Raw genomic sequence first — 22,133 nt, forward strand, 5'->3', positions numbered from 1 at the left:
CAAAGAAACAAAGGTTAGGAAGAATTTTATCCACATTTTACAGAGAGGAACTGAAGCACAGAGGGTAAGTAACTTATCCAAGGTCACAGAGGAAATCCATGACAGAGCCTGAAACAGAACCTCAGTCTTCTGAGTCCCAGTCCAATGCCTTAACCACAAAGACCATGAAAAATACTGTATAATGAACCTTTAAATACATGTAAAATAAATACAGAAATTAGTCTATTTAGGGCTGATTAATCTATCAGCATTTTATTTTTTGTAATCCAATAAAGGCATTAAAACGGGACAATTTCTGATTCAGAAAATCAAATAGTAAAGTTTGAAAAATAATTTAAACCAACTGTTTACACTTATGTGCCAGTCCCACAGCTCATAGTTTGCTGCTTCTTCCCTCGTATAGCGACATATACTGCTCCATGAAATTCTTCTCAGAGGATGAAATTAAGTTGTCAAGATCATACTGAATGTCAAATGTAGGTTTCTTTTCAAAAATTACAAGAGCAAGAAATACAGCAAAGTGCGCAGTGAGTCCCCATATCCTAAGTGATGTTTTACGCTCAGGGTCATCATATACAAAACTGTGCAGCCAACTTGCAACACCATCTGTTCTTTTATAAGGCAAGGTCATGTACTTTAATGGATCGATAAAGTACTCCAGCGGCACCAAAAACACATCACTCACTTCATCTGGATTAGGTCTGGCCTGGAATGTGTCCTCTATAAATCCTACAACTGGTGTTACCAACGAACCTACCTGAAAGGAAGAAAAAACATCAACTTGTTTGAAATCCTTAAAAAGAAAGTCCTGTATTTTTCAAATGTTTTAGAAATAATCTATCTACAGTATTACAAAATCAACACTATAGATAACCTATGAAACAATCATACTTGTGATGCACTTTCAGGCCCTAATTCAGCAATTACCTACCTAAGCATGTATGTACTTTTTAGCATTGGTATCAATGGAACTACTTAGGTGTTTCAACTTATGCAGGTGCTTATGCATCTTGCTCATTTGGGACACACATCAGTGTTTACATTCTCTGCACGTTGCTACCAATACAGGGCAACAATCACATACATGAGTGAGTCGGATATTCCATACAGTAGAGGTCACTGATAAACTGTAGGGCATTCACAAAGAGCTTATTCATACAGATTATAAATATGAAAACCTGACACATTCTGTTACAATGAAAGCCAACCATCATCACCTGTAGAATCAGCAAGAAAATGTCACTGTTCCAAAAACAAGGGTCACAATTCGCTCTCAGTTACTCTAATGTAAATGTGGATAGAGTATTTAAATATCAAGGTAACAGAGCAGAATAAGACAGATAAGGGTGTTTGTAGACCAAGATCCATCAGGTAACTAAATATATTTTTATTCAATTGATTACATTACACACCCTTAAGAATTCTCAAAATGAAATTGGCTGAGAGACACTACAAAAGTAGATAGTGCTGTAACAGAGAGCATTAAAAGTTAACATTTTTGGTATACTCAAATGTATATTTCAAATTATTATAATGCATAACGATATACTGAATGATGCACTTAGCAGAACAATATTTAAGAAAACTGTCATAACAGCTAGATTTGTCCTTTCTATGAATTTTGGTGCTTTAAAGCTACCTTTACCTGAATACTTCAAGTTTCAAAATATTAGATAATGCATGTTTCCACTGTACTCCTAGGAGATACTACTTCAGGGGTGGGCAAACTTTTTGGGCCGAGGGCCACATCTGGGTGGGGAAATTGTATGCAGGGCCGGGGGTTGGGGTGTGGGAGGGAGTGCGGTGTGTAGGAAGGGGCTCAGGGCAAGGGATTGGGGTGGAGGAGGGGTGCGGAGTGCAGGAGGGGGCTCAGGACAGGGGGTTGGGGTACGAGGGGGCTCAGGGCAGGGAATTGGGGTGCAGATGGGGTTCGGGCTCTAGCCCGGAGCCGCTTACCTAAAGCAGCTCTGGGGTGGCAGCGGCGCACACCGGGGCTAGGGCAGGCTCCCTGCATGCCTGCCCTGTCCCCGGCCTCGCGCCGCTCCAGGAAGCGCTACAGACCCTGGGTGGGGGGAGGGGCTCCGCATGTGCTGTCCTTGCCGCGCCTCCAGGTACCTCCCCCGAAGCTCCCATTGGCCGCGGTTCCCCGTTCCCGGCCAATGGGAGCTGCCGGGATGGTACCTAGAGGCAAGGGCAACACACAGAGCCCTCTGCCCCGGGGCCGCAGGGTGCTGGCCGCTTCTGAGAGCGGCGCGGGGCCACGGCGCCGGGGGGGGGGGCAATCCTGCAGGCCGGATCCAAAGCCCTTAGGGGTCAGATCTGGCCCGCGGGCCATAGTTTGCCCACCCCGTACTAGTTTTATCCTACCAGATAAGAAAATGAAAGTAACAGTAAGGAGATTAGTATATAAATACACAAACAAAAACTAGAGCATTAATACAAGAGAATTGTTATCTATAAATAAAAATATGAAAAAACTTGCTTGAAAAAAGTAGCACTTTATATCTTTTCTCCAATATGTGAAAACGGTTCCCATGAGAGATATAGCTAGAGCCTAGAAGCTTGAAAACTTAACACTGATTTACACCTCAAAAAACATCTCCAGAACAGAGGAAGTATACTGGCGGCATTCCTGTTACAAAGTAAAAGGTCACTCATTGCTTCAGGTTTGAAATGTCAGTGATAAGCTTATAGAAGTGAAATGCAATTTTCAGCTTGTTTCCTAAAAATATTCAGATTTGGTTGATTTTTTTTTTTTTGGTACACCTTACTTTATCAATTCCAGGTACAAGCCTACAGATGACTTCCACCTGCTCTGGACAGAGTCCCACTTCTTCCTTGGCTTCCCGGAGAGCAGTGGCTATTTCATCTCTATCTGTTGGCTCACTTTTACCTCCTGGAAAGCACACTTCCCCTGGTGATCTTCTCAACTGAAAAATAAAGGAGTATTATTAAGTATCATGAGTTTGCTGATTTCATCTTAAATCCTTGTGTCCACAAAATTACTCCAAATTATTGTAGATTCTTCTAATCAACAAGGTTGAGAACTGGAACAAGAGCTCTACAAGTGAGAAGGGAAATGCATAGTCAGAGCTGTATGAGGAAGCTCTCTCAACATCTGAACATGGAGTCTATATCTACCCAGTCTAGGTCCCTCATTTTCAGCATCACACAAAAGAAGAGGCATTTTTATAGTAACGAGTTACTTTTATCATCACATGCTTTATATTGTATACTTTCCTTTAAAATTTATATCCATATTTGAAAGGCCTTTTGCCATTTCTCGCTCATGTAAGAGATTGAACAAGCTCTTTGGAACTATCTCTGTCACTAAAATGGTTACTTTTGCATGGTCAAACAAAAGAATTAAATATGCAAGGTACAGAATTCATTATAAAAACCAAAATCAACAGTCGCAAAACATCTCTGAATAAGTAATATCTCTATATTTATTTGAAGTTTCACTTTAATAATAGAGAGTTCTATGAACCAATCATAGCCTTTGTTAAAAAGCTCATTTACCATCAGTGTGTCCACTCAGTTATTGTAAGCGCAGTTATTACAGTGTCTCAAGATTTTTAAGTAGGAACATTATTATTGCATCTTTCAAGAAATGCTGCATCTCTCAGAAGTAGAAAAAGCACCCAGGTAAATTACTCATCAGAGAGTACAGACAGTAGACCTAAGTACAATATGTAACAATAATAGTTTTAGAAAGATACCACTGGCACAAAATGGAGAGGAAGGTAGATTTGTTCTCTCACATCTAGAAGTGAAGAAAGAGACTGGAAAAGTAATGTTAGATACAAACTTAGGAATCAAATTGGTAAAAACTTTATTGCACAGGTCAAATTTTTTTAAATTAAATTCTGTAGGAAACTGATCAATAATCCCCTTTATTCTGACCTGGAAACTTGTATCAGACTTTACAGAAATATCCACATTATTGTTGTGTATCTGGAAAGTAAATATCAGTGATCAATGTTTACATGATCAATACCTGTTTACATGTGCAAATAAAGGTGTGTGTATGGACATTTTGGTTGCATACATGTGTGAAGACTAGACTCCAAAACCATGCAGTAACAATTAAGATTTGTACATAGAGACTAATACTTGGATAAGAATATAGGTAAATGTGACTATCAGCTGAGTGCTTTCCTTCCTTCTCTTTTTCTTTTCACGCAGCTCAATCTTGCAACACATTTTCTCATTTTACTTTTGATGTTATGCAGTTGGCTTTGACCTTATGGTTCACATACCTTCATTGATCTGACAGTAAATAGCACATACAGCTTTCCATCTTTAACCATTAGAGGCATAAGAACAGATGCTTTGGCTAGTGGCAAATGGGAGAATTTGTTTCCAACATCATATTTTCTTAAACTGATCTTGGCCTTATCTTTTATACTTCTGCTAAAAAAAACAAACAAAAATGCTCCATAACTAAACAGAATAGTTATCCTATTACTTAAGAATACAGGAAAGATTATAATTTAGGATTTACAAATACCAGAGCTCTCAAAAATATTATGTCCTGTTTTTCAAAATTATCAGGTAAACATAACTAAATATTGTGCCGGTACAAGCTTGCAATTATTTTGAATCTAATCTACTGATCATCATCTCATTCCCAAAGCAACGTGGACTGAATTTTTCTGATTCATATAAAAGCAATCAGTTCTTATTAACTGAATTTACACATTATACCAGATATATAATATTATAAACAAGCTACATACACAGAGCAACATTAGCAAATATAACACTGGCATAGTGTGTTTTTAGATTATGGCATTTAAAAAAACCCTCCTAAATATTAATTAAAAAGTGGATACAGTGAGAATAAACTTCTCATCCCCCACTGAAAATTCTAAATTGCATATGATTGTGCACTTACATAATTAAATCTTTTTGGACTCAAGATAAGACTCCACCCAGCTCAGTGTGTTTATGGGAACAATATTGCTCAACATATTCAACACAGTTAATGAAAGAGTAGTTACCAAAGAAAAATCTTAAAGGTGCATGACTGGAAGATGAGTCTGTTCTGCCACACTGACAGCCCCATTTAGAAGGCAGAATAGTTCTGTGAATAGGCTATTGGATTGGGACTCAGGGGATCTGGGTTCATTTCCCAGCTCTGCCATAGCTATCCTATGACATCTTCATCTAGTCACTTAATCTCTCTGCCTCAGATTCCCATCTGTAAAATACTTCATTTAGGGGGCAGCATGGTTCAGTGGAAAGGATACTAGACTTGGAGCCAAGAGAATTGGATTCCATTCCTGGTTCTGTCATTGATGTTGGACAAGTACTTCACATCTCTTTTTCAGTTCTGCCATATGCAAAATGGGAATAATGCCACCTCATGAGGGTTAGGTATATTAGTGAATAGGCCTGATCCTGACTGCCACTGAAATAAATGTCAAAACTAGGATTGGGCACATTGTACTGCACTTAATGCCTACAATCTCAAGGCAACTTGACAGTCATGGAGAATGCACCTTGAATTAAGAAGAAGAATTTATTATGCTTATGTTTTGTTAATTGTCAGCTAGGGAGATGTCTTATAAAGCACAGTACAAAAGAAAGCAAGCCCAAATCCTGAAAACTCCCACAAGAAACTTTACAGACCCGAGAAGTCAATGGGATTACTTGCAAGCACAAAGTTACTCGCAAACACAATCTTGCCTCTCAGTCAATATGTAATATCAAAGGACTGCAGAGCAGTCTATTCTGAAGAACTTACTACTCTTGTACAAAAATACAATACAATACTATTATTAGTATACTATGAAGTATTTTAAATAATTTAAACTAGACTGCTCAAACTAGTCAAATACATTTTGAGTAACAAGGTTTTACTTTAGACCCTCCTCCCTTGTATTAAGAAAGGATGACACTTAAAGCTGATTGCCCCAAAAAACGTTACTTAGAATTTTAAAAAAATTCTATTTACATGCGTCACATAAATTCTGTGAATATTCTGACCTGCTACAATACAGACATTTACTATATTTATCTTTATGGAAAAAGTTGGTGACACCGTAAACTTTTTATATTAACCTGAAGAGAGATAGTCCCTACACCAAGGCGCATACAATAGACTAGGGGTAATCAATAGGCAGACTGTGGGTCAAATCCAGACCGGCAGACATTTTTGAATGGACACACAAATCTTTGTATTTACTTATCATTATAGGTTTTTTATTATTATTTTCTTCTCTGGAGTCTGGACCTTAACTATAACTTGATAAAGAAATTTGGACCTTGACAAAAATCAACTGACTACCTCCGGTCCATGGACAGTCCAGTGGCTAAGACGTTAGGAATTGGGAAAACTGGCTTCAAGTCCTTGCTCTGCCACAGACTTTTTATGTGGTCTTAGATAAGATTTAGACAACAAATCCTACATCTTGGCAGGGGGTTAAGACCAGATGACCTCTGCAGTCCTTCTAACCCTATAATTCTAAGTCACTTAGGGTATGCCTACACTGAGGGGAGAGCTGTGATTTCCAGCTGGCATAGATGTACATAAGCCAGCTTGCTAAAAATAGCAATGTCGCCATGACAGCGCAGATGGTGCCCAAGTACGTACCTAAATCTTGGACAGGTTGGTACTGAGGTGGCTAGTCCACTGATATTTTTAGCATTTTAGCCTGCTCAAAGCTAGTGCATGTATACCTACCTGAGCTGGAAATTGCACTTCTACTTGCAACATAGATGCACCCTTAGGCCAGGGTATATCTATGCTGCAATCAGCTGACTCTGGCTCTCAGTGATCAGGCTAAGGGGCTGTTTAATTGCAGTTTAAACTTCCAGGCTCAGGCTGGAGCCGAAGCCTAAGGACCCTGCGAGTCCCAGGTGCCTGAGTCAGCTGGCACGGGCCAGCTGTGGGTTTGTCTTTGCAATGCAGACATACCCACAGTCTTTCTGTACCTCTGATCGCCATCTGTAAAATGGGGATAACACTTCATGACCTCACAGGGGTGAGGATAAATACATTAAACGACTGACAGGGGGAGGGGAGCATACAAGGAGATCTACCATCACAAAAGGAACATGCTTGAAGTGCCCTAATTCGGCAGGGACAGGTGCTACAAGTGCCATAGAGAAGGGGCATGCAGGGATAACCCTGTCTGCTTGTGCACTCGGAAACTGGGATCAGAGTCACTAACTCAGTTGTGCGGTTCACGTCTTGAGCTATTGGAGTTGAAGGGTGTGTGTGAGTGAGTGATAAAAATCTACTTAGGTCAGCAGAAAACGAGGCACCCCATAGACGGCCGCACCCCGACTTGCGCTGGGACGAGCGAGAGTGTGATTGATGTCCGAGCCAGCCGCGAGTTCGGGGCCAGCGCGGCAAGCCCGCGACGTGCCTCTGGGCGTTAGGCACCTGAGTCCCTTTAAAATCCGGCCCCCAAGGCCTGACCTACGCTGACCCCAGTACATCGCGGGGTCACCCCCAAGTCCGGGGGCAGACGGCGCTGCGCGGGCGGGAGGTCGCTGAACTACATCGCCGAGACAAGCCCTCCGCCGCCAGGCTCCGCGCTGCGACAGGCACCCCGGCGCCCCAGGGCCAGGCAGCGGGGGCGGAGAGTTCTCGCGCGGCCCCTGCGCGGGGGATGGGGAAAATCCTCCTCACTCCGGCCCGGTGCGGTAGCCGGCTCCCTAACGGCGGGGCCTGTTACCTTCCCCGCTCAGCCACAGCGTCTCCCAAAGCCGCCATCTTTCCTACACAGCCCAGGGCCGGTGTGAGGGAAAACAGCGGGGGAGGGGAGGGGGGCAATTCCCCACCTTTGCCGCGCAATTCGTCCGCCTTCATTGGTTGGCAGCTGCGTTTCCCCAATCAGCGAGCAGAGCTGCCAAGCGCTAGCTTCTTATTGGCTAGTGTCGCGGGGCGGGTGGGACGAGTCCATGAGCGGGAGGGGGAGGGAAATCCGTTCAATCCCAGGCTACGCCTCCCTGCGGGAAGAGCTTGGAATGGGCCTGGGTCGGGGTCAGCCCCTTGCCCCACGGGAGGCTCGCTCGACCCTCTAGTGGCCTGGGCGAGGCTCTGCGGTTCCTGACCTGATCAGAGCCTGGGGTTGTGCCACGCCGAACTCCCTGGCGAGCTTCCTCCCTCACTTTTAACCAGCCCCCACCCCCACCGGCTAGTGCCAGAAACTCCAGTGCAGTAGCCCCATGTGTGTGGAGGGGGGGTTGCTTTAGGGTGACCAGATGTCCCTATTTTATAGGGACAGTCCCAATGTTGTTTTGTTTTTTCTTATATAGGCACCTCTTACCCCCCACCCCGTACAGATTTTTTCACACTTGCTGTCTGGTCACCCTAGGTTGGTTACAGGTTTTTACACTATTTTTGTGATCATCGAGTCTGGCCGCCTTTGCATAGTATTTCACCCAGTCACTCCTGCAGCTAATCCCACTGGTTAATCAATCCCCTCCTTTTAAATAAGGAGCACAGGCCGTGTAAGCACTACAACCCACCCGCAGGTGAGGCACCTGGTGAGAACAAGTCAGCTAGGCACTATTGCTGCTACTCTGGTCAGCCTTGATATGGACTGGAGTCAGTGATAGTCTGTCACTAGTTTAGATGGGCCCTGCCCTTGAGTCAGCTCTGCTACTACTGGTCCGGTCCTATTAATACTGATCCAATCCTGCAGCTGTCCCCATACAGGGCATAGAAACTTCAGATGAAGCCAAAGCAAAACAGGTCCCTTGGACAGATAAAGTTGGACTCCCTTAGATAGAGATTTGTGGCCAAAATCCATTATTTGTACAGTCAGGCATATCCTACACAATGCCTATGTCCTTTCACAAATACAGTAATGGCAATCTATTATCACATTTACTCAACAAATTCCTACCAAAGGAACAAAACTCAGTAAGTGAATTATGGGTAAACAAAATCATGTCTGTAAACAAAGGTGTCCAGAGCTGGCTTTTTCCCTTCTCCTCAATAGAGGGAGCAGAGATATCCATGCTCTAAATCTTCTGGTCCTGTGTTTACAGCCTCCAAAGAGTTACAAAATAGATTTTATCATTTGTCAGTTATCCTTACGGGCTGTTCTGGGTTTTGAGTTCTACACAGTGTATATACACCGTTAGGATATAGTTTCAAACACTGATTAGTGCTGTATAAACACTTCATTGGACAATAATCTTTCTATAGCGGTTGGTTCATCCTGGCTTAGAATCATAGAAGATTAGGGTTGGAAGAGATCTCAGGAGGTCATCTAGACCAACCCCAACTAAATCATCCCAGCCAGGGCTTTGTCAAGCTGGGCCTTAAAAACCTCTAAGGATGGAGATTCCACCACCTTCCTAGGCAACACATTCCAGTGCTTCACCACCCTCCTAGTGAAATAGTTTTTCCTAATATCCAACCTAGACCTCCCTCACTGCAATTTGAGACCACTGCTTCTTGTTCTGACATCTGCAATCCAAATGACATCTCACACAAATGTGAAACAATTATCTGAAGACAAGAGTACAAATATACCTTTAACTAGCTTGCAGCGCGCATTCTTTTACAATCTTGTTAAATAAATTAACATATCAGGCTCTGTTCTGTGTACTGTACACACTTTATAGAGTAGACTCAATTAACCTGCAGTCCCTACAATGCTTGCACAGACAATTAGTTGTTTAACAATGCATCACTGCAGTTTAAATAAAATGCACGTTACAGTGTAATTTCAATACGTTAGAAACCAAAATGGCATTTTTGAGTTATTTCTGTTACCTGCAACAAAATACAATACTGACATTATATTAAATGTTCCCACACTTTTAAAGGAACTTGTACGGAAAGCATTTGCTTTTGTTGTAGAATATATACATTTTTAGACTGTTTATATAAAATAGGTTAACCATTTACTGTAGGAAAAACATACAGCAAAACAAATCTTTAAGAACATATTGCAGTTCTTTTAAGAAATCCGTATGAGAGATTGGTTCCTGGGTTGTCCATCCAAACACCTGAATGTGCTACTGGGTCATTATTGCAGATAGTGATGTTGTCAGACTGTATTTCTCTTTGGCTTTCTCAGAGTGCAGATGTTTTAGAAACAAACAAAAAATGTAATTATCATGCACCTTTGACCAATTTCTTACTTTAAAAAATAATTTGTTTGCATTATTTGTTTTTAAACAGAGAATCTGTTAATAGTGTTCTTAGTACTGGTGTACAAACCAAGCAACACACTTTGCTTTCCATATTCCTACAATAAAGCAAATGCTTCTGCAATTACTGTAGCTTTTTCTGTTATGTTTTCTCAGGCCAGATCTGCAAGTACACATGGTCTGATCCCTGGGCCACCCTTTGCTTCCTTGAATGAAAGTAACCTGTGCCAGCCGACTACCTAGTACAAATAACTTCCCTCTCCATGCAAACACCTGGGCCCAGATCCTCTAAGGTGTATTTAGTGCCTACCTCCCATTAATTTCAGTGGCAGCGAGGTACCGAAATATCTTTGAGGATCTGGACCTTAATACCAAGCACAGTACTTAGTATCATGAATAGTCTCATGGAAGAAGAAAGTAATACATTTGGGTAAAACTAACTCCTTCTGCATGCGTTCTCAGGAAGTTAGCGAGTATAAGGTGCGCCCACACTTCTTGTACTGGTTATCTGTATCACAAGCAACAGTGTGAGAGATTGAGTAGCCATGGGGCTCCTAACTCCCCCTCCTGCGGTAATGGGTTGTGTGTGGTTGAGCATTGGCTCTGCCCCATCACATTGGCCAGCTCATTCGAGGCTTGCAGAGGGAAGTTATTTGTACGTGGTACTGGGTGCGCACAGCTGTCAGGAACAGTATCCCTGATGATGACACAGCACAACTTATTGCTGAGCTCTGTGACTTTATCCTCACGCACAATTATTTCAAATTTGGTGACAATATATACCTCCAGACCAGTGGCACCGCTATGGGCACCCGCATGGCCCCACAATATGCCAACATTTTTATGGCTGACCTGGAACAACGCTTCCTCAGCTCTCGTCCACTCATGCCCCTTCTCTACCTACACTATATTGATGACATCTTCATCATCTGGACCCATGGGAAGGAGACCCTGGAAGAATTCCACCATGATTTCAACAGCTTCCACCCCACCATCAACATCAGCCTGGACCAATCTACACGGGAGGTCCACTTCCTAGACACCACTGTACAAATAAGCGATGGCCACATTAACACCACCTTATACCGAAAACCCACCGACCGCTACGCCTACCTTCATGCCTCCAGCTTCCACCCTGGTCACACCACATGATCCATTGTCTACAGCCAAGCACTGAGGTACAATCGCATCTGCTCCAACCCCTCAGACAGAGACCAACACCTACAAGATCTTCACCAAGCATTCTCACAACTATGATACCCACACAAGGAAATAAAGAAACAAATCAACAGAGCCAGAGGTGTACCCAGAAGCCTCCTGCTACAAGACAGGCCCAAAAAAGAAACCAACAGAACTCCACTGGACATCACCTACAGTCCTCAGCTTAAACCTCTCCAACACATCATCAGTGATCTACAACCCATCCTGGACAATGATCCCTCACTTTCACAGACCTTGGGAGGCAGGCCAGTCCCTGCCCACAGACAACCTGCCAACCTTAAGCATATTCTCACCAGCAACCACGCACCGCACCATAACAACTCTAACTCAGGAACCAACCCATGAAACAAACCTCGATGCCAACTCTGCCCACATATCTACACCAGCAACACCATCACAGGACCTAACCAGATCAGCTACATCATCACCGGCTCATTCACCTGCACGTCCATCAATGTTATATATGCCATCATATGCCAGCAATGCCCCTCTGCTATGTACATTGGCCAAACTGGACAGTCACTAGGCAAGAGGATAAATGGACACAAGTCAGATATCAGGAAAGTGAATATACAAAAACCTGTAGGAGAACACTTCAACCTCCCTGGCCACACAATAGCAGATGTAAAGGTAGCCATCTTACAGCAAAAAAACTTCAGGACCAGACTCCAAAGAGAAACTGCTGAGCTCCAGTTCATTTGCAAATTTGACACCGTCAGATCAGGATTAAACAAAGACTGTGAATGGCTATCCAACTACAGAAGCAGTTTCTCCTCCCTTGGTGTTCACACCTCAACTGCTAGCAGAGCACCTCACCCTCCCTGATTGAACTAACCTCGTTATCTCCATACTGATTTATACCTGCCTCTGGAGATTTCCATTACTTGCATTTGAAGAAGTGAGGTTCTTACCCACGAAAGCTTATGCTCCCAATACTTCTGTTAGTCTTAAAGGTGCTACAGGACCCTCTGTTGCTTTTTACAGATTCAGACTAACACGGCTACCCCTCTGATACTTGTCAAAAGTAGGTAAATACTAAATGGTCTGGATTGTTGCTAACATTATCACATTGTTCTTACTAGAAAACAGATAGAGAAAAGGATATCGCATAAAGGACTCCCTACATAAATATTCTGGAAGCAAAATTATGGGCTGTTTAGTGTCTTTATTTACATGTCCATATAGAGAATGTTTTTTAAAGATCACACAGATAATGGCAATAGAATAGATTGTCCTCAGCCAAAGCCTCAGAACCAAACAATCCAAACTATGTTGATTTTTGGATTTGACTTTTGCTTCTGGGCTCAATAATTTATAGCAAGGTTGAGTGTTGTGAAAACCAAACTGAAAAGGTCACGTTTGTCTGTTTCTCATGTCCTTCTCAACTTTATTTGTGGCCATGAAAGACCAATATTTGGCTCTCATGGAATAGGTTTATCATGTTAGAAATAGATCTAAATAATGTAGAAACTAGGAAAAGAAAGACATGGACCTTTGTGTAAGTCTGATTTAATAAACTAACTGTGGGGACTGGGAAAGAGCAGGGTAAAATAGGCATGCACTGTTATATCTAGGTGGTTTTAATTCAAAGCCTTAGCTGTAGCATTTTGCTTTTTTAAAATGGTTAATCAGCTTTTAAGTTTTAGTAATTTGTCAAAAATTCCTGAATGTTATCTAGCTGTGTCTTTTATGCTTCATCTTTTTTGAAAAGTTTAAAATAGCAAACAATATATTTTAGCTAAATCTGTGCTATGACTGAAACATAATGATGTTTTATATATAAGCAAACATTCAATTACGCACTTACATTTAGATCCTGAAGTATTCATTATAGTCAAGATCATATCCCACCACAAAGTTATCTGGGATTTCAAAGCCCATACCTGTAACAAAGTCTAATTCTTAATATTTCATATCTACAATATACACTTTAACTTGAAATACAAGAGGCTGCATTTACCACATGCTCCTGTGGTTTCTGAAAGATGCTGAGCATTGACTTTCAGGGGACTTATGGGTGCTTAGCACTTCTCAGAGTCAGGCCCTCGAATTGCTGAAATAGGTCACAGACATTTATTCCACCAATTAATGACTGATACCATTACTGGGAAAAAAAGTAGACTGTTTATACAAAAAAAGTTCAATTTTTCAACACATCTGTCTTCTTAAATTATTTATCTCACCAACATTTTAAATGAATATATTATTTAACTCACCATCATTTTAATTAAATACATATTTGTATTGTATGAGAACAAGAATATCTGGGTAAAAATGGAGGCAATCCATCCCAAGGATGCATAATCTCATTGTTTATTTTTTTGTATCTCTGTGCCATAGAGATGTGGATTTAATAGATGTGCTGAGATTCATGTTTTGAAATTGTATTAGGTACAGACTAGGGGATTGGATTCAAGGCTATACCACGGATGTGGTTTGAGTTCTGATCTGATACTGCTGGAATCAGAGTGGGACTAACAAGATATTAGTTCCAATAGACCACTTTTGAACCAAATCCAGAGAGAACACACTTTCTGATGATTCATCCAAACTTGTAAGGTACCTTTGGATATAATGACCAAAATTCAGCTGTCACGCTCCTCCAACTGTGTGAGCTTTCAGTATGGGACAATTTTTTGTTAGAATACAAGTTTTTTCTTCACATAAGGACAAATGCAAAATACTACACTTAGGAAGGAATAATCAATTGCACAAATACAAAATGGGAAAGGAGCTCGGGATTACAGTGGATATATGAGTCAGCAACATAATACTGTTGCAAAACAAAAAATAAATAAAGCAAACATCATTCTGGATGTATTAGCAGGAACCTTGTAAGCAAAACACGAGAAGAAATTCTTCCACTTCACTCAGCACTGATAAGGCCTCAACTGGAGTACTATGTCCAGTTCTGAGCGCTGCACTTCAGGAAAGATGTGGAGAAAGTCCTGCCAAGAGTAACAAAAATGATTAAAGGTCTAGAAAACATGACCTATGAGGAAAGATTGAAAAAGTTGTATTTGTTTAGTCTGGAGAAGACAAGACTGAGGGGGACATGATAACAGTCTTCAAATACACAAAGGCTGTTATAAAGAGAAGAGTGATAAATTGTTGTCCTTATTCACTGAGGACAGGACAAGAAGCAGTAGGTTCAAATTGCAGTAAGGGAGATTTAGGTCAGGCATTAGGAAAAACTTCCTAATTGTGAGAGTAGTTAAAGCATTGGAACAAATTACCTTGGGAGGCTATGGAATTTCCATCTGTGACAGTGCTGCCCGTGGGAGCCAGCTGAGGTCACTCAATTAGGGTAAACTGCAAACAAAACGGGGCAGACAAACCCCCAAAACTGGTGGATATTCCAATACTTAGGTTTACCAAGCCAGCACAAAACAGCTCCTGTAGTACCTCACGGTTACTCAGAAGTCCAAACAATGCAGTTCCCTTAAAGTACCCAGCCTCCGTCCAGACACACCTATCAGATATGATGATGATTACTGAAAATCTTACTTCATCATATAAAAGAAAAGGTTCTTCCAATCCCAAAGGATCAGCCACATACCCAGGGCTAATTATAACTTAGATCTTACCCAAAATACGCTCTAATAGCCAATTCTTATTAACTGAGCTAAAATTTATTAAACAAGAAAAGAGAGCGAGAGAGTTGGTTAAAAGATCAATATACATACAGACTTGAATTCAATTCTTGAGGTTCAGATACATAGTAGAGGTGAGCTTGAAGTTGCCAAAAGTCCTTTTAGATATAGTCCATAGGTTATAGTCCAATGTCCGTATTCAGGGTGGCTCCAGTCAATGACTGGGGATCTCAATCCTTGTGGCTTAAGGTTTCCCCCTCTTGAAACCCAAAGCAGATCTGAGATGCAGCAGGATCGTGTCCCGGTTCTTATACATTTCCAGCAGCCTTTCGGCCTGAGAAAACAATAGGCTTAATTCTCCTTCCAAACATCCTGGCAATTAGCACAGGGCAATTTATCCATTAAACAGTTCAGATACAGGTTACCACAACCTTCAAAGAGACATATAGACAATAATACTATTTCACTGAAGTATCATCATAAATGTTAAAATTCCTTTTTTGATCTTTGAATTTAAAACTATAGCAATAGACAAGACTTGTTTGCTTACATCACAAGCCCTGAGCAAACATCTACCCTTTTACCTCTAACAATGCAGACTTGCATTTCAAAGCTCTATTTATTTACATATCTTTCTAACCAGTCCTTAAGGTTCACCCATGGGTCAGGTCAGTCTGAGTTAATTAACTCTTTCTGGCCCTGTCACCTTCCAATGAAATATTATACTACACTCATAACGTTACACCATCATTGGAGGTTTTTACAAACAGGTTAGACAAACACCTATCAGGAATGGTCTAGATAATATTTAGTCCTGCCTCAGTGCAGAGAACTGGACTAGATGACCTATTGAGGTCCCTTTCAGTACTACATTTCTACAGTTTTCTCCCCAGGCCCCTTTCCTTTGGGCCTCATACCCCACTACATGCCAGTAGCACCTGTAGGTAGATTTGTCAAGATTTTATTTTAGAGCATGTTTTTTTTTTTTTTTTTGGATGACATGGACATTACAGAAGTGCTATACTTACAGTCTGATCTGTATCCTGAACTTTGAGGTGTCCTTTTAAATAGCACTGTACGTTTAAAATAAAATAAATAAATAAATAAATAAATAAATGAACCATCAATTAGAATTTGGAGCAATTGGTTATAAAAGGTGCATCTGAGTAAAGAAAAGGAATTCTAGATAAAAGAACCCAAGACATTTCCCTGACTCCACTGCTGCCAGTTCTCATGTTTTTATTGTGACATTCACTAGGTGTGGGATTATTTTTAAGACCTCGCTCTTACAGTTATGTGTATATGTAAGACTCAGGTGGTGGTGTTTTTATTAAATAGCTGAAAAGAGTTTTTTTATCTCTGATGGTTGCAAAGAAAAGCTTGAAAATGTGCCTCAGGAGCACCTTAACAGCTCAAAAACCAGAAGGCAAATAAAAACCCTATTTTTTTTTTTAGTCTCTTTACTTTTTAGCCAGTCTCATGATGTTGAAGGGAATGGCTCGTAATTTTTGAATGCATGGCGTTGGCATTGCTGCTGCCACGCAGAGGAAGGCCGGCTACTTCCTATACAGCTCTAGAAGCAGAGATAACTGGTTGGATCTTCAGTGGCAAAGTTTAACATGAATCTTGAGCTAACAAGCGTGTCTGCCTCCAAAGCAGCAAGGCCATGGAGATACATTTAGAATCTGTGAACCTGCCTGAGAAAGAGAATATTAAGAGACACTAATGTATGTGAAAACACACAGTCTTTTTTGCTTTATGGAGAAATATTCTGTCTGTATATTTAGATGTTTTTAAAGCATCTATCACTCTTGTAACTGAACATAATCAAAAGGGATATTAGGGAATCCAGAAAATTATAGGGTTACATTCGGCTCTCACATAAGCAGACATGGTTCTTATAGATGTGAATGTGAGTTGTACCTGATTTTGTTGGGGCCCAATTTGGTCCACACTAAAGCCCAATTTAGTGGTTTCAAAGAGATTTCATTCAAAATTTTTGGTTGATAATAATAATCTTTTATCTGCAGATCTCAAAGAACTTGAGAGTAAACAGCACCGATCACATTGCCAGTTCATAAAAAACAATAGTAAAAACAGTGATGAGCTGGAATATATGTGTTATTTTAATGTTGGGTCTTTTGTAAAATGAGCATCGCCAAAAAAGGCATAGAAAAGCAGGGCATCCCCCAGAATTAAATGATTTATATGAAAAACACCTTTGTTTATCCAGGGAACTGAAAATAGTAATACATATATTAACTTCTCATTTCTGTTCATATCAGAATTTGCCATCCATTGGGATAAATATTGATGTCTGCTTTCCTCTGGGCAATAATCTTAATATTCACTTAAACAGAAGCCATTATCTTCTTATTGAATTGCTGCCATACTACCTTTACCATCTTTGACTTGTAAACCTTTAATTTTGAAAGCAGTGTCTGCATTGTTCTACCAGTCTCAATAATGTCCTGAAAGAAAGGCAAGAAATAAGTTATTCAACAGGTCTGAAAATAGTCAGTACAGTTTACAAGGTGATCAGTGGTACCAAGAGCACATTATTATGATAATATGACACATACACACTTTAGCTGGGAGACACATGGAAGTATAGTCTCTCGGTACAATTTAAGTGATAAAAACAAATATGATTAATTCTGATATGCAAAACAATGCTTCTGCATATAGTCATATTAATAAATCACATACCTCAACTAAGACATTTTGTATTGCAGTGTTCATCATGTAGCAAAGAAGCACACAAAATTATCTTGGAAATATTTACAATGTGCCTGTATATAGTTATTTTCACCACAAAATTCAATTAATGCTATTGATGTATGAGAGACATATTTTCACTGAAAATTTCAATTACAGGCAAGTAAGGTGGAGAAAAGGCAGAAAAGTGTGGGGTTTTGACATAGATTTTCTTAAGAGTTCAGCACCCAGCACCTCCCATTGTTCTCATTGCTCTTCTGGCCAAAAAAGTATGATAATGCTATCAAACAAAAATTGCAAGAGGACCGCTGATTTCAGGTCTTATGTAATGATGTTTATTATGCATAAAGCAGAATGGTGACTTTTTCACCCATTTTGCTTAATTGTAATTCCACAAGGTGCAAGGCAGCGTAGAATGGGGCCCTAATGGTTTCATTTCCAATAGCCAACAACTGAAATAGTTTAGCTTGAACTTTGCTGAGAAAAGTTAAAAACTGCTCTTTCCAGCTAATGCCGAAGAAGCTGGTTCATACCTTTCCATTTAATGCAGGCGGTTCTTCTTCCACAGTATTGACTTTTTCTGTAGCTGAACCATTCTAGGAGGAGATTAAGAAAATCTGACACCACATGCTTGCATTTAGTATGAATTTTGTGCTTTCTGTTACTGTTTCAAATGGCAAATTCAGCTTTAAACATCCATCAGTCAGAGAAATAAGCATCTAGATTGTGGGATTTAGGAAAAAAGATCTTAGTTTTCAATAGCCTAGACAGGCATTTGAATTGATGTATTTCTGGAGTACAAATCATGGCTTCCAGTCAGCTCTGTTATATGTAGGTAGTGCAACAGAGTGGGTGTGGTTTTGAACTGTACGATGCATTTGCAGGTGAGTGTGAATGACTATATTTAATTCCTTATGGGACAATTTCTGACTCATGCACAGAGCTGAGGGTTTTCATGTGGGGAAACAGGAACATAAGACAGAATCTTCCCTCTACAAGTCACAGAGCTGCTTTGTGGCAACTAGTGCGATCTTAGGGTTGCAATGGTTTCCAGTGCCCCTTCTGACCTCACTCAGTGGGGGATTATATCCAGTAGATCCATATGGCATGTCAGGGATTTTCAAACAAAACATTCTTAAATTAAACCTCTCAATATAGTTTACAAGAACCAAACCTTCAGGAGGATAGTCAATACCCACAATCAATGGACACAGACCATATGTAATCCATAACCTAGAATTCCTACCTCCTCAGCTTCTATAATGGTAATAGCACTTATGCAGGAGTTTAAAGCAAGTGAGTGGGAGTCAAGAGACCTGGATTCTATTCCCTGATACAGTTCTTTAATATTCTCACATATACTCACACCGTTCATTATATAATATGCTTCTGTTCCTTTGGGCAAGTCAGTAAATCAGTTGCTTTTCAATGCATCATAAATTAAGTTGTTGTTTTAAAACAAGACATTTGCGTAAATTCAATGTTTTCTTCCTTTTCTTGAGTGCCAACAACATGTAAACTAATAGGACTCAGAATTTAAATATATGGAGTCAATTTGCATGAAAGAGAAAACAACTTACACAGTAGCTTTTTAGTCTAACAACATTCACAGTAATAGGTACAGATTTATCAGTGTTTCACAATTTAGTGCTTTTTACATTTCAGCAAATCAGCAAAGAATTTATAGCCCCCTTTAAGGACACAGAGCACAACAATATGGTCATCTCCTATATCTTACACGATGTTTCTAGTCAAATGTTCTGTCCTACAAGGGGGTGGGAGGGACACAAAAAAACCCCAAACAGTGATGTGCATGTGTTTTATTTTATTTGTTTGTTGGCGCATTTGTAGAAATATTTAGAATGAATGAATCACCTGCTGGATTTAGAAGCTAAGGCCATGTTCCTGCTGCCGGCTTTGCATGGATTGAATCCTGTCTTCCATGTGGAGACCCATTGAAGTCAATGGCCCAGTTGAAGATTGGGGCCTAATTGTGCAAGTTGACACCAGTTCCATTTGACATAGTTCTTCCCTTAAGCAAAAATGGGTTTGCTACAATTCCCTAGATCCAGACACCCCAGAATGTTTTATGGGAGTTAAGGGTATAAGAATCCTGCAGACCCAAGTCAGGAATCCATGGCTGGAGACTTTCTCTGCAATAGGCCACGCCAGTCACCTGGATCCAAGGCCGATGGAGCTGGATGGCAGAGTGAGTTAGTGCAGCATATCTTCCCTTTTGTAATTATGTAGCTTCAAATCCTGCATAGGTGGCAGTGAAATAAAATGGTCTGAGCCTAGACCTTGACAAACACTGACCCACGTAATGAAACCACTCAGTCCTGCCTCATGCTAAAATTGACCTGCTAACAATGCCATCATTTGGCTTGACTGCTGTTGCCCCTAAATTTATCATCTTCATACCTATCCCAGAGGAGACCATGAGGAATAAAGACTCTTTCTAGGTCTTCTTCATAATGTTTAGGGATGCAAAATAGGTTTTTATTGTAGCCACTCTCTTCATCTTTTACCTGTAAGAGATGGGATTGCATTAATGAAATAACTCAGGTTGCTCTGCAAGGGCCTCATCTCCAGGGAGATCCAGTACAGAAAGAAGGCCAAGCCCAGTTTGCCAATGAAAACTTGACTTTGACACATTTGTGCTTTCTGGATTCTGGGATGCATTGAGGGTCAGCTTCCTCACAGCCACTAATGGAATGTTCCAGGGTCTAAAATAGCTGGAGCACAGAACATTTGAGCTCTTTTCTTAACCACCCACTCCTCCTCTAGCCTTCACTGCCCCCAGCCACTTCCCCTGCATGCCCCTACACCAAGGGTTGAGGGGGATGAGTGGTATAGAGCAGTAGTTCTCAAACTAGGGCTGCTGCTTTTTCAGGGAAGGCCCCTGGCGGGCCGCTCCAGTTTGTTTACCTGCTGCGTCCGCAGGTTCGGCCAATCACGGCTCCCCTGGTTGCAGTTTGCTGCTCCAGGCCAATGGAGGCTGCAGGAAGGGCGGCCAGCACGTCCCTCGGCCCGCGCCGCTTCCAGCAGCCCCCATTGGCCTGGAGCAGCAAACCGCGGCCAGGGAGCCGTGATTGGCCGAACTTGAGGACGCAGCAGGTAAACAAACTGGCCCGGCTCGCCAGGGGCTTTCCCTGAACAAGAGGCGGCCCTAGTTTGAGAACCACTGGTATAGAGTCATCTACACAGGCCTTACTGTACTTCTTCGTTGGAGGCCCATTACAGCGCCATTCTGCTCCTTTACAATGCTAGAGGGGTGTAAATGGGCCTGGGCAAGGGATTGAATCAGTCTCTTGGTCTGTAAAATAAAACAGTGTTAAGGAGAACAAGTTGAAAAATTTCCAGTGGAACAATTTTCCATTGAAATGTGCTTATCTGACAAAATCGAAACGTTTCACAGTAACAATCACAGTATTAATTTATTCAAAATTTTTGATGGGAAACAAACAAAACATTGTGTTTCGATAAGGTCAAAATGTTTCATTTTGATGTTATCATTTACACTTGTACGTTTACAATATAACATTCAGAACAATAGTCAAAATTAAATGCTTTGATCTTATAAACATGAAACTTTTCTATAAGGTTATTCTGATGTTTCCAAAACTAACTATTTCAGCATTTTTGTTTCATGGTAATTTCGACTTTTTGTTTCATTTGGGCCAAAAGGAAATTTCAAAATGTCAGAATTCCTTATGGAATGGAAAGTCTGAGTTTTGACTAACTTTAGTGTTAAATACAGCAGTGAAGAAACCTTTTGCAGTGCTAGCTAAAAAAGTTACAATTACTAGCACTGAATAGCCACTTACATGACAGAATGCACATAAAGCAGCTGATTAATGTGGATTCAACATGTGGCAATGGAAATAGACAAGTGACCAGTGAGGAAAGCTCAACTATTAAAAGAGGAATGCATTTAACTGAATAACTTAAAATTGCATTCATTGCCTGAGGGCAGCAGAGATTTCTATGTTATCTTAACTTCAACATCTTCTAGTGTGTGACAGATATGACAGGAGAATTAATTGACTAAATTACTTCGGAACACTGGGTTGAATATTTTTCTCATAAGCCTTTACATTAACCTTGAACGCTAAAGGTTTTTCATGGCTACTGCTTCCACCCCAGCTACCCATTTCTCTATTTTCATTATGCAAGTGGTGTTACTATTCTGCAAAGGGTAGCGCCTCTCAGGAACTATGAGATGCGGTGGGTGAATGCAATGACTTTGTGGGCTGTATTATGTTGAGAAAGATGTGCTGGTTGTTCCTGACTTCCTCATATTAGCTGAGAGAAGTTCAGAGGCAGGAAGCTTGAGAGGCCGGTGAATATTCCCTCTTTCAACTCTTTCATTTACCTTCATTTTCTTTATCATCAGGGTAGATCCCCCAACAAGATTAGGGCTCCATTGTGCTAGGTGCTGTACAAACACATTCTAAGAGCCACTGCTCTAAAGAT

The 22,133-nt window shown here is 40.9% G+C and overlaps 2 protein-coding genes across 3 annotated transcripts; both read right to left on the bottom strand.

Moving 5' to 3' along the window:
• Positions 1-221: 221 nt before the first annotated feature.
• Positions 222-7,753, bottom strand: NUDT7 (nudix hydrolase 7). Of its 2 annotated transcripts, none has more exons than XM_034788690.1 (4): positions 7,692-7,753; positions 4,263-4,416; positions 2,772-2,930; positions 222-757 (listed from the first exon to the last, which is right to left on the bottom strand). In XM_034788690.1, the coding sequence occupies exons 1-4, from the start codon at positions 7,727-7,729 to the stop codon at positions 374-376; spliced, it is 735 nt and encodes a 244-aa protein (XP_034644581.1). In that variant the 5' UTR covers positions 7,730-7,753; the 3' UTR covers positions 222-373. The 2 variants fall into 2 exon arrangements, with proteins under 2 accessions (XP_034644581.1, XP_034644582.1); XM_034788691.1 differs by lacking the exon at positions 7,692-7,753 and adding an exon at positions 5,007-6,684.
• Positions 7,754-13,155: 5,402 nt separating this feature from the next.
• Positions 13,156-22,038, bottom strand: LOC117886750 (hypoxanthine-guanine phosphoribosyltransferase-like). The gene is given in 10 exon segments (XM_034788795.1): positions 13,156-13,229; positions 15,968-16,012; positions 16,576-16,636; positions 17,336-17,410; positions 18,191-18,253; positions 19,238-19,316; positions 19,318-19,384; positions 20,056-20,185; positions 20,872-20,973; positions 22,033-22,038. Coding segments are annotated over 10 exon segments (702 nt in total).
• Positions 22,039-22,133: the final 95 nt, after the last annotated feature.

This window comes from Trachemys scripta, chromosome 13 (genome assembly GCF_013100865.1).
Source record: "Trachemys scripta elegans isolate TJP31775 chromosome 13, CAS_Tse_1.0, whole genome shotgun sequence".
Classification (NCBI taxonomy): domain Eukaryota; kingdom Metazoa; phylum Chordata; order Testudines; family Emydidae; genus Trachemys; species Trachemys scripta.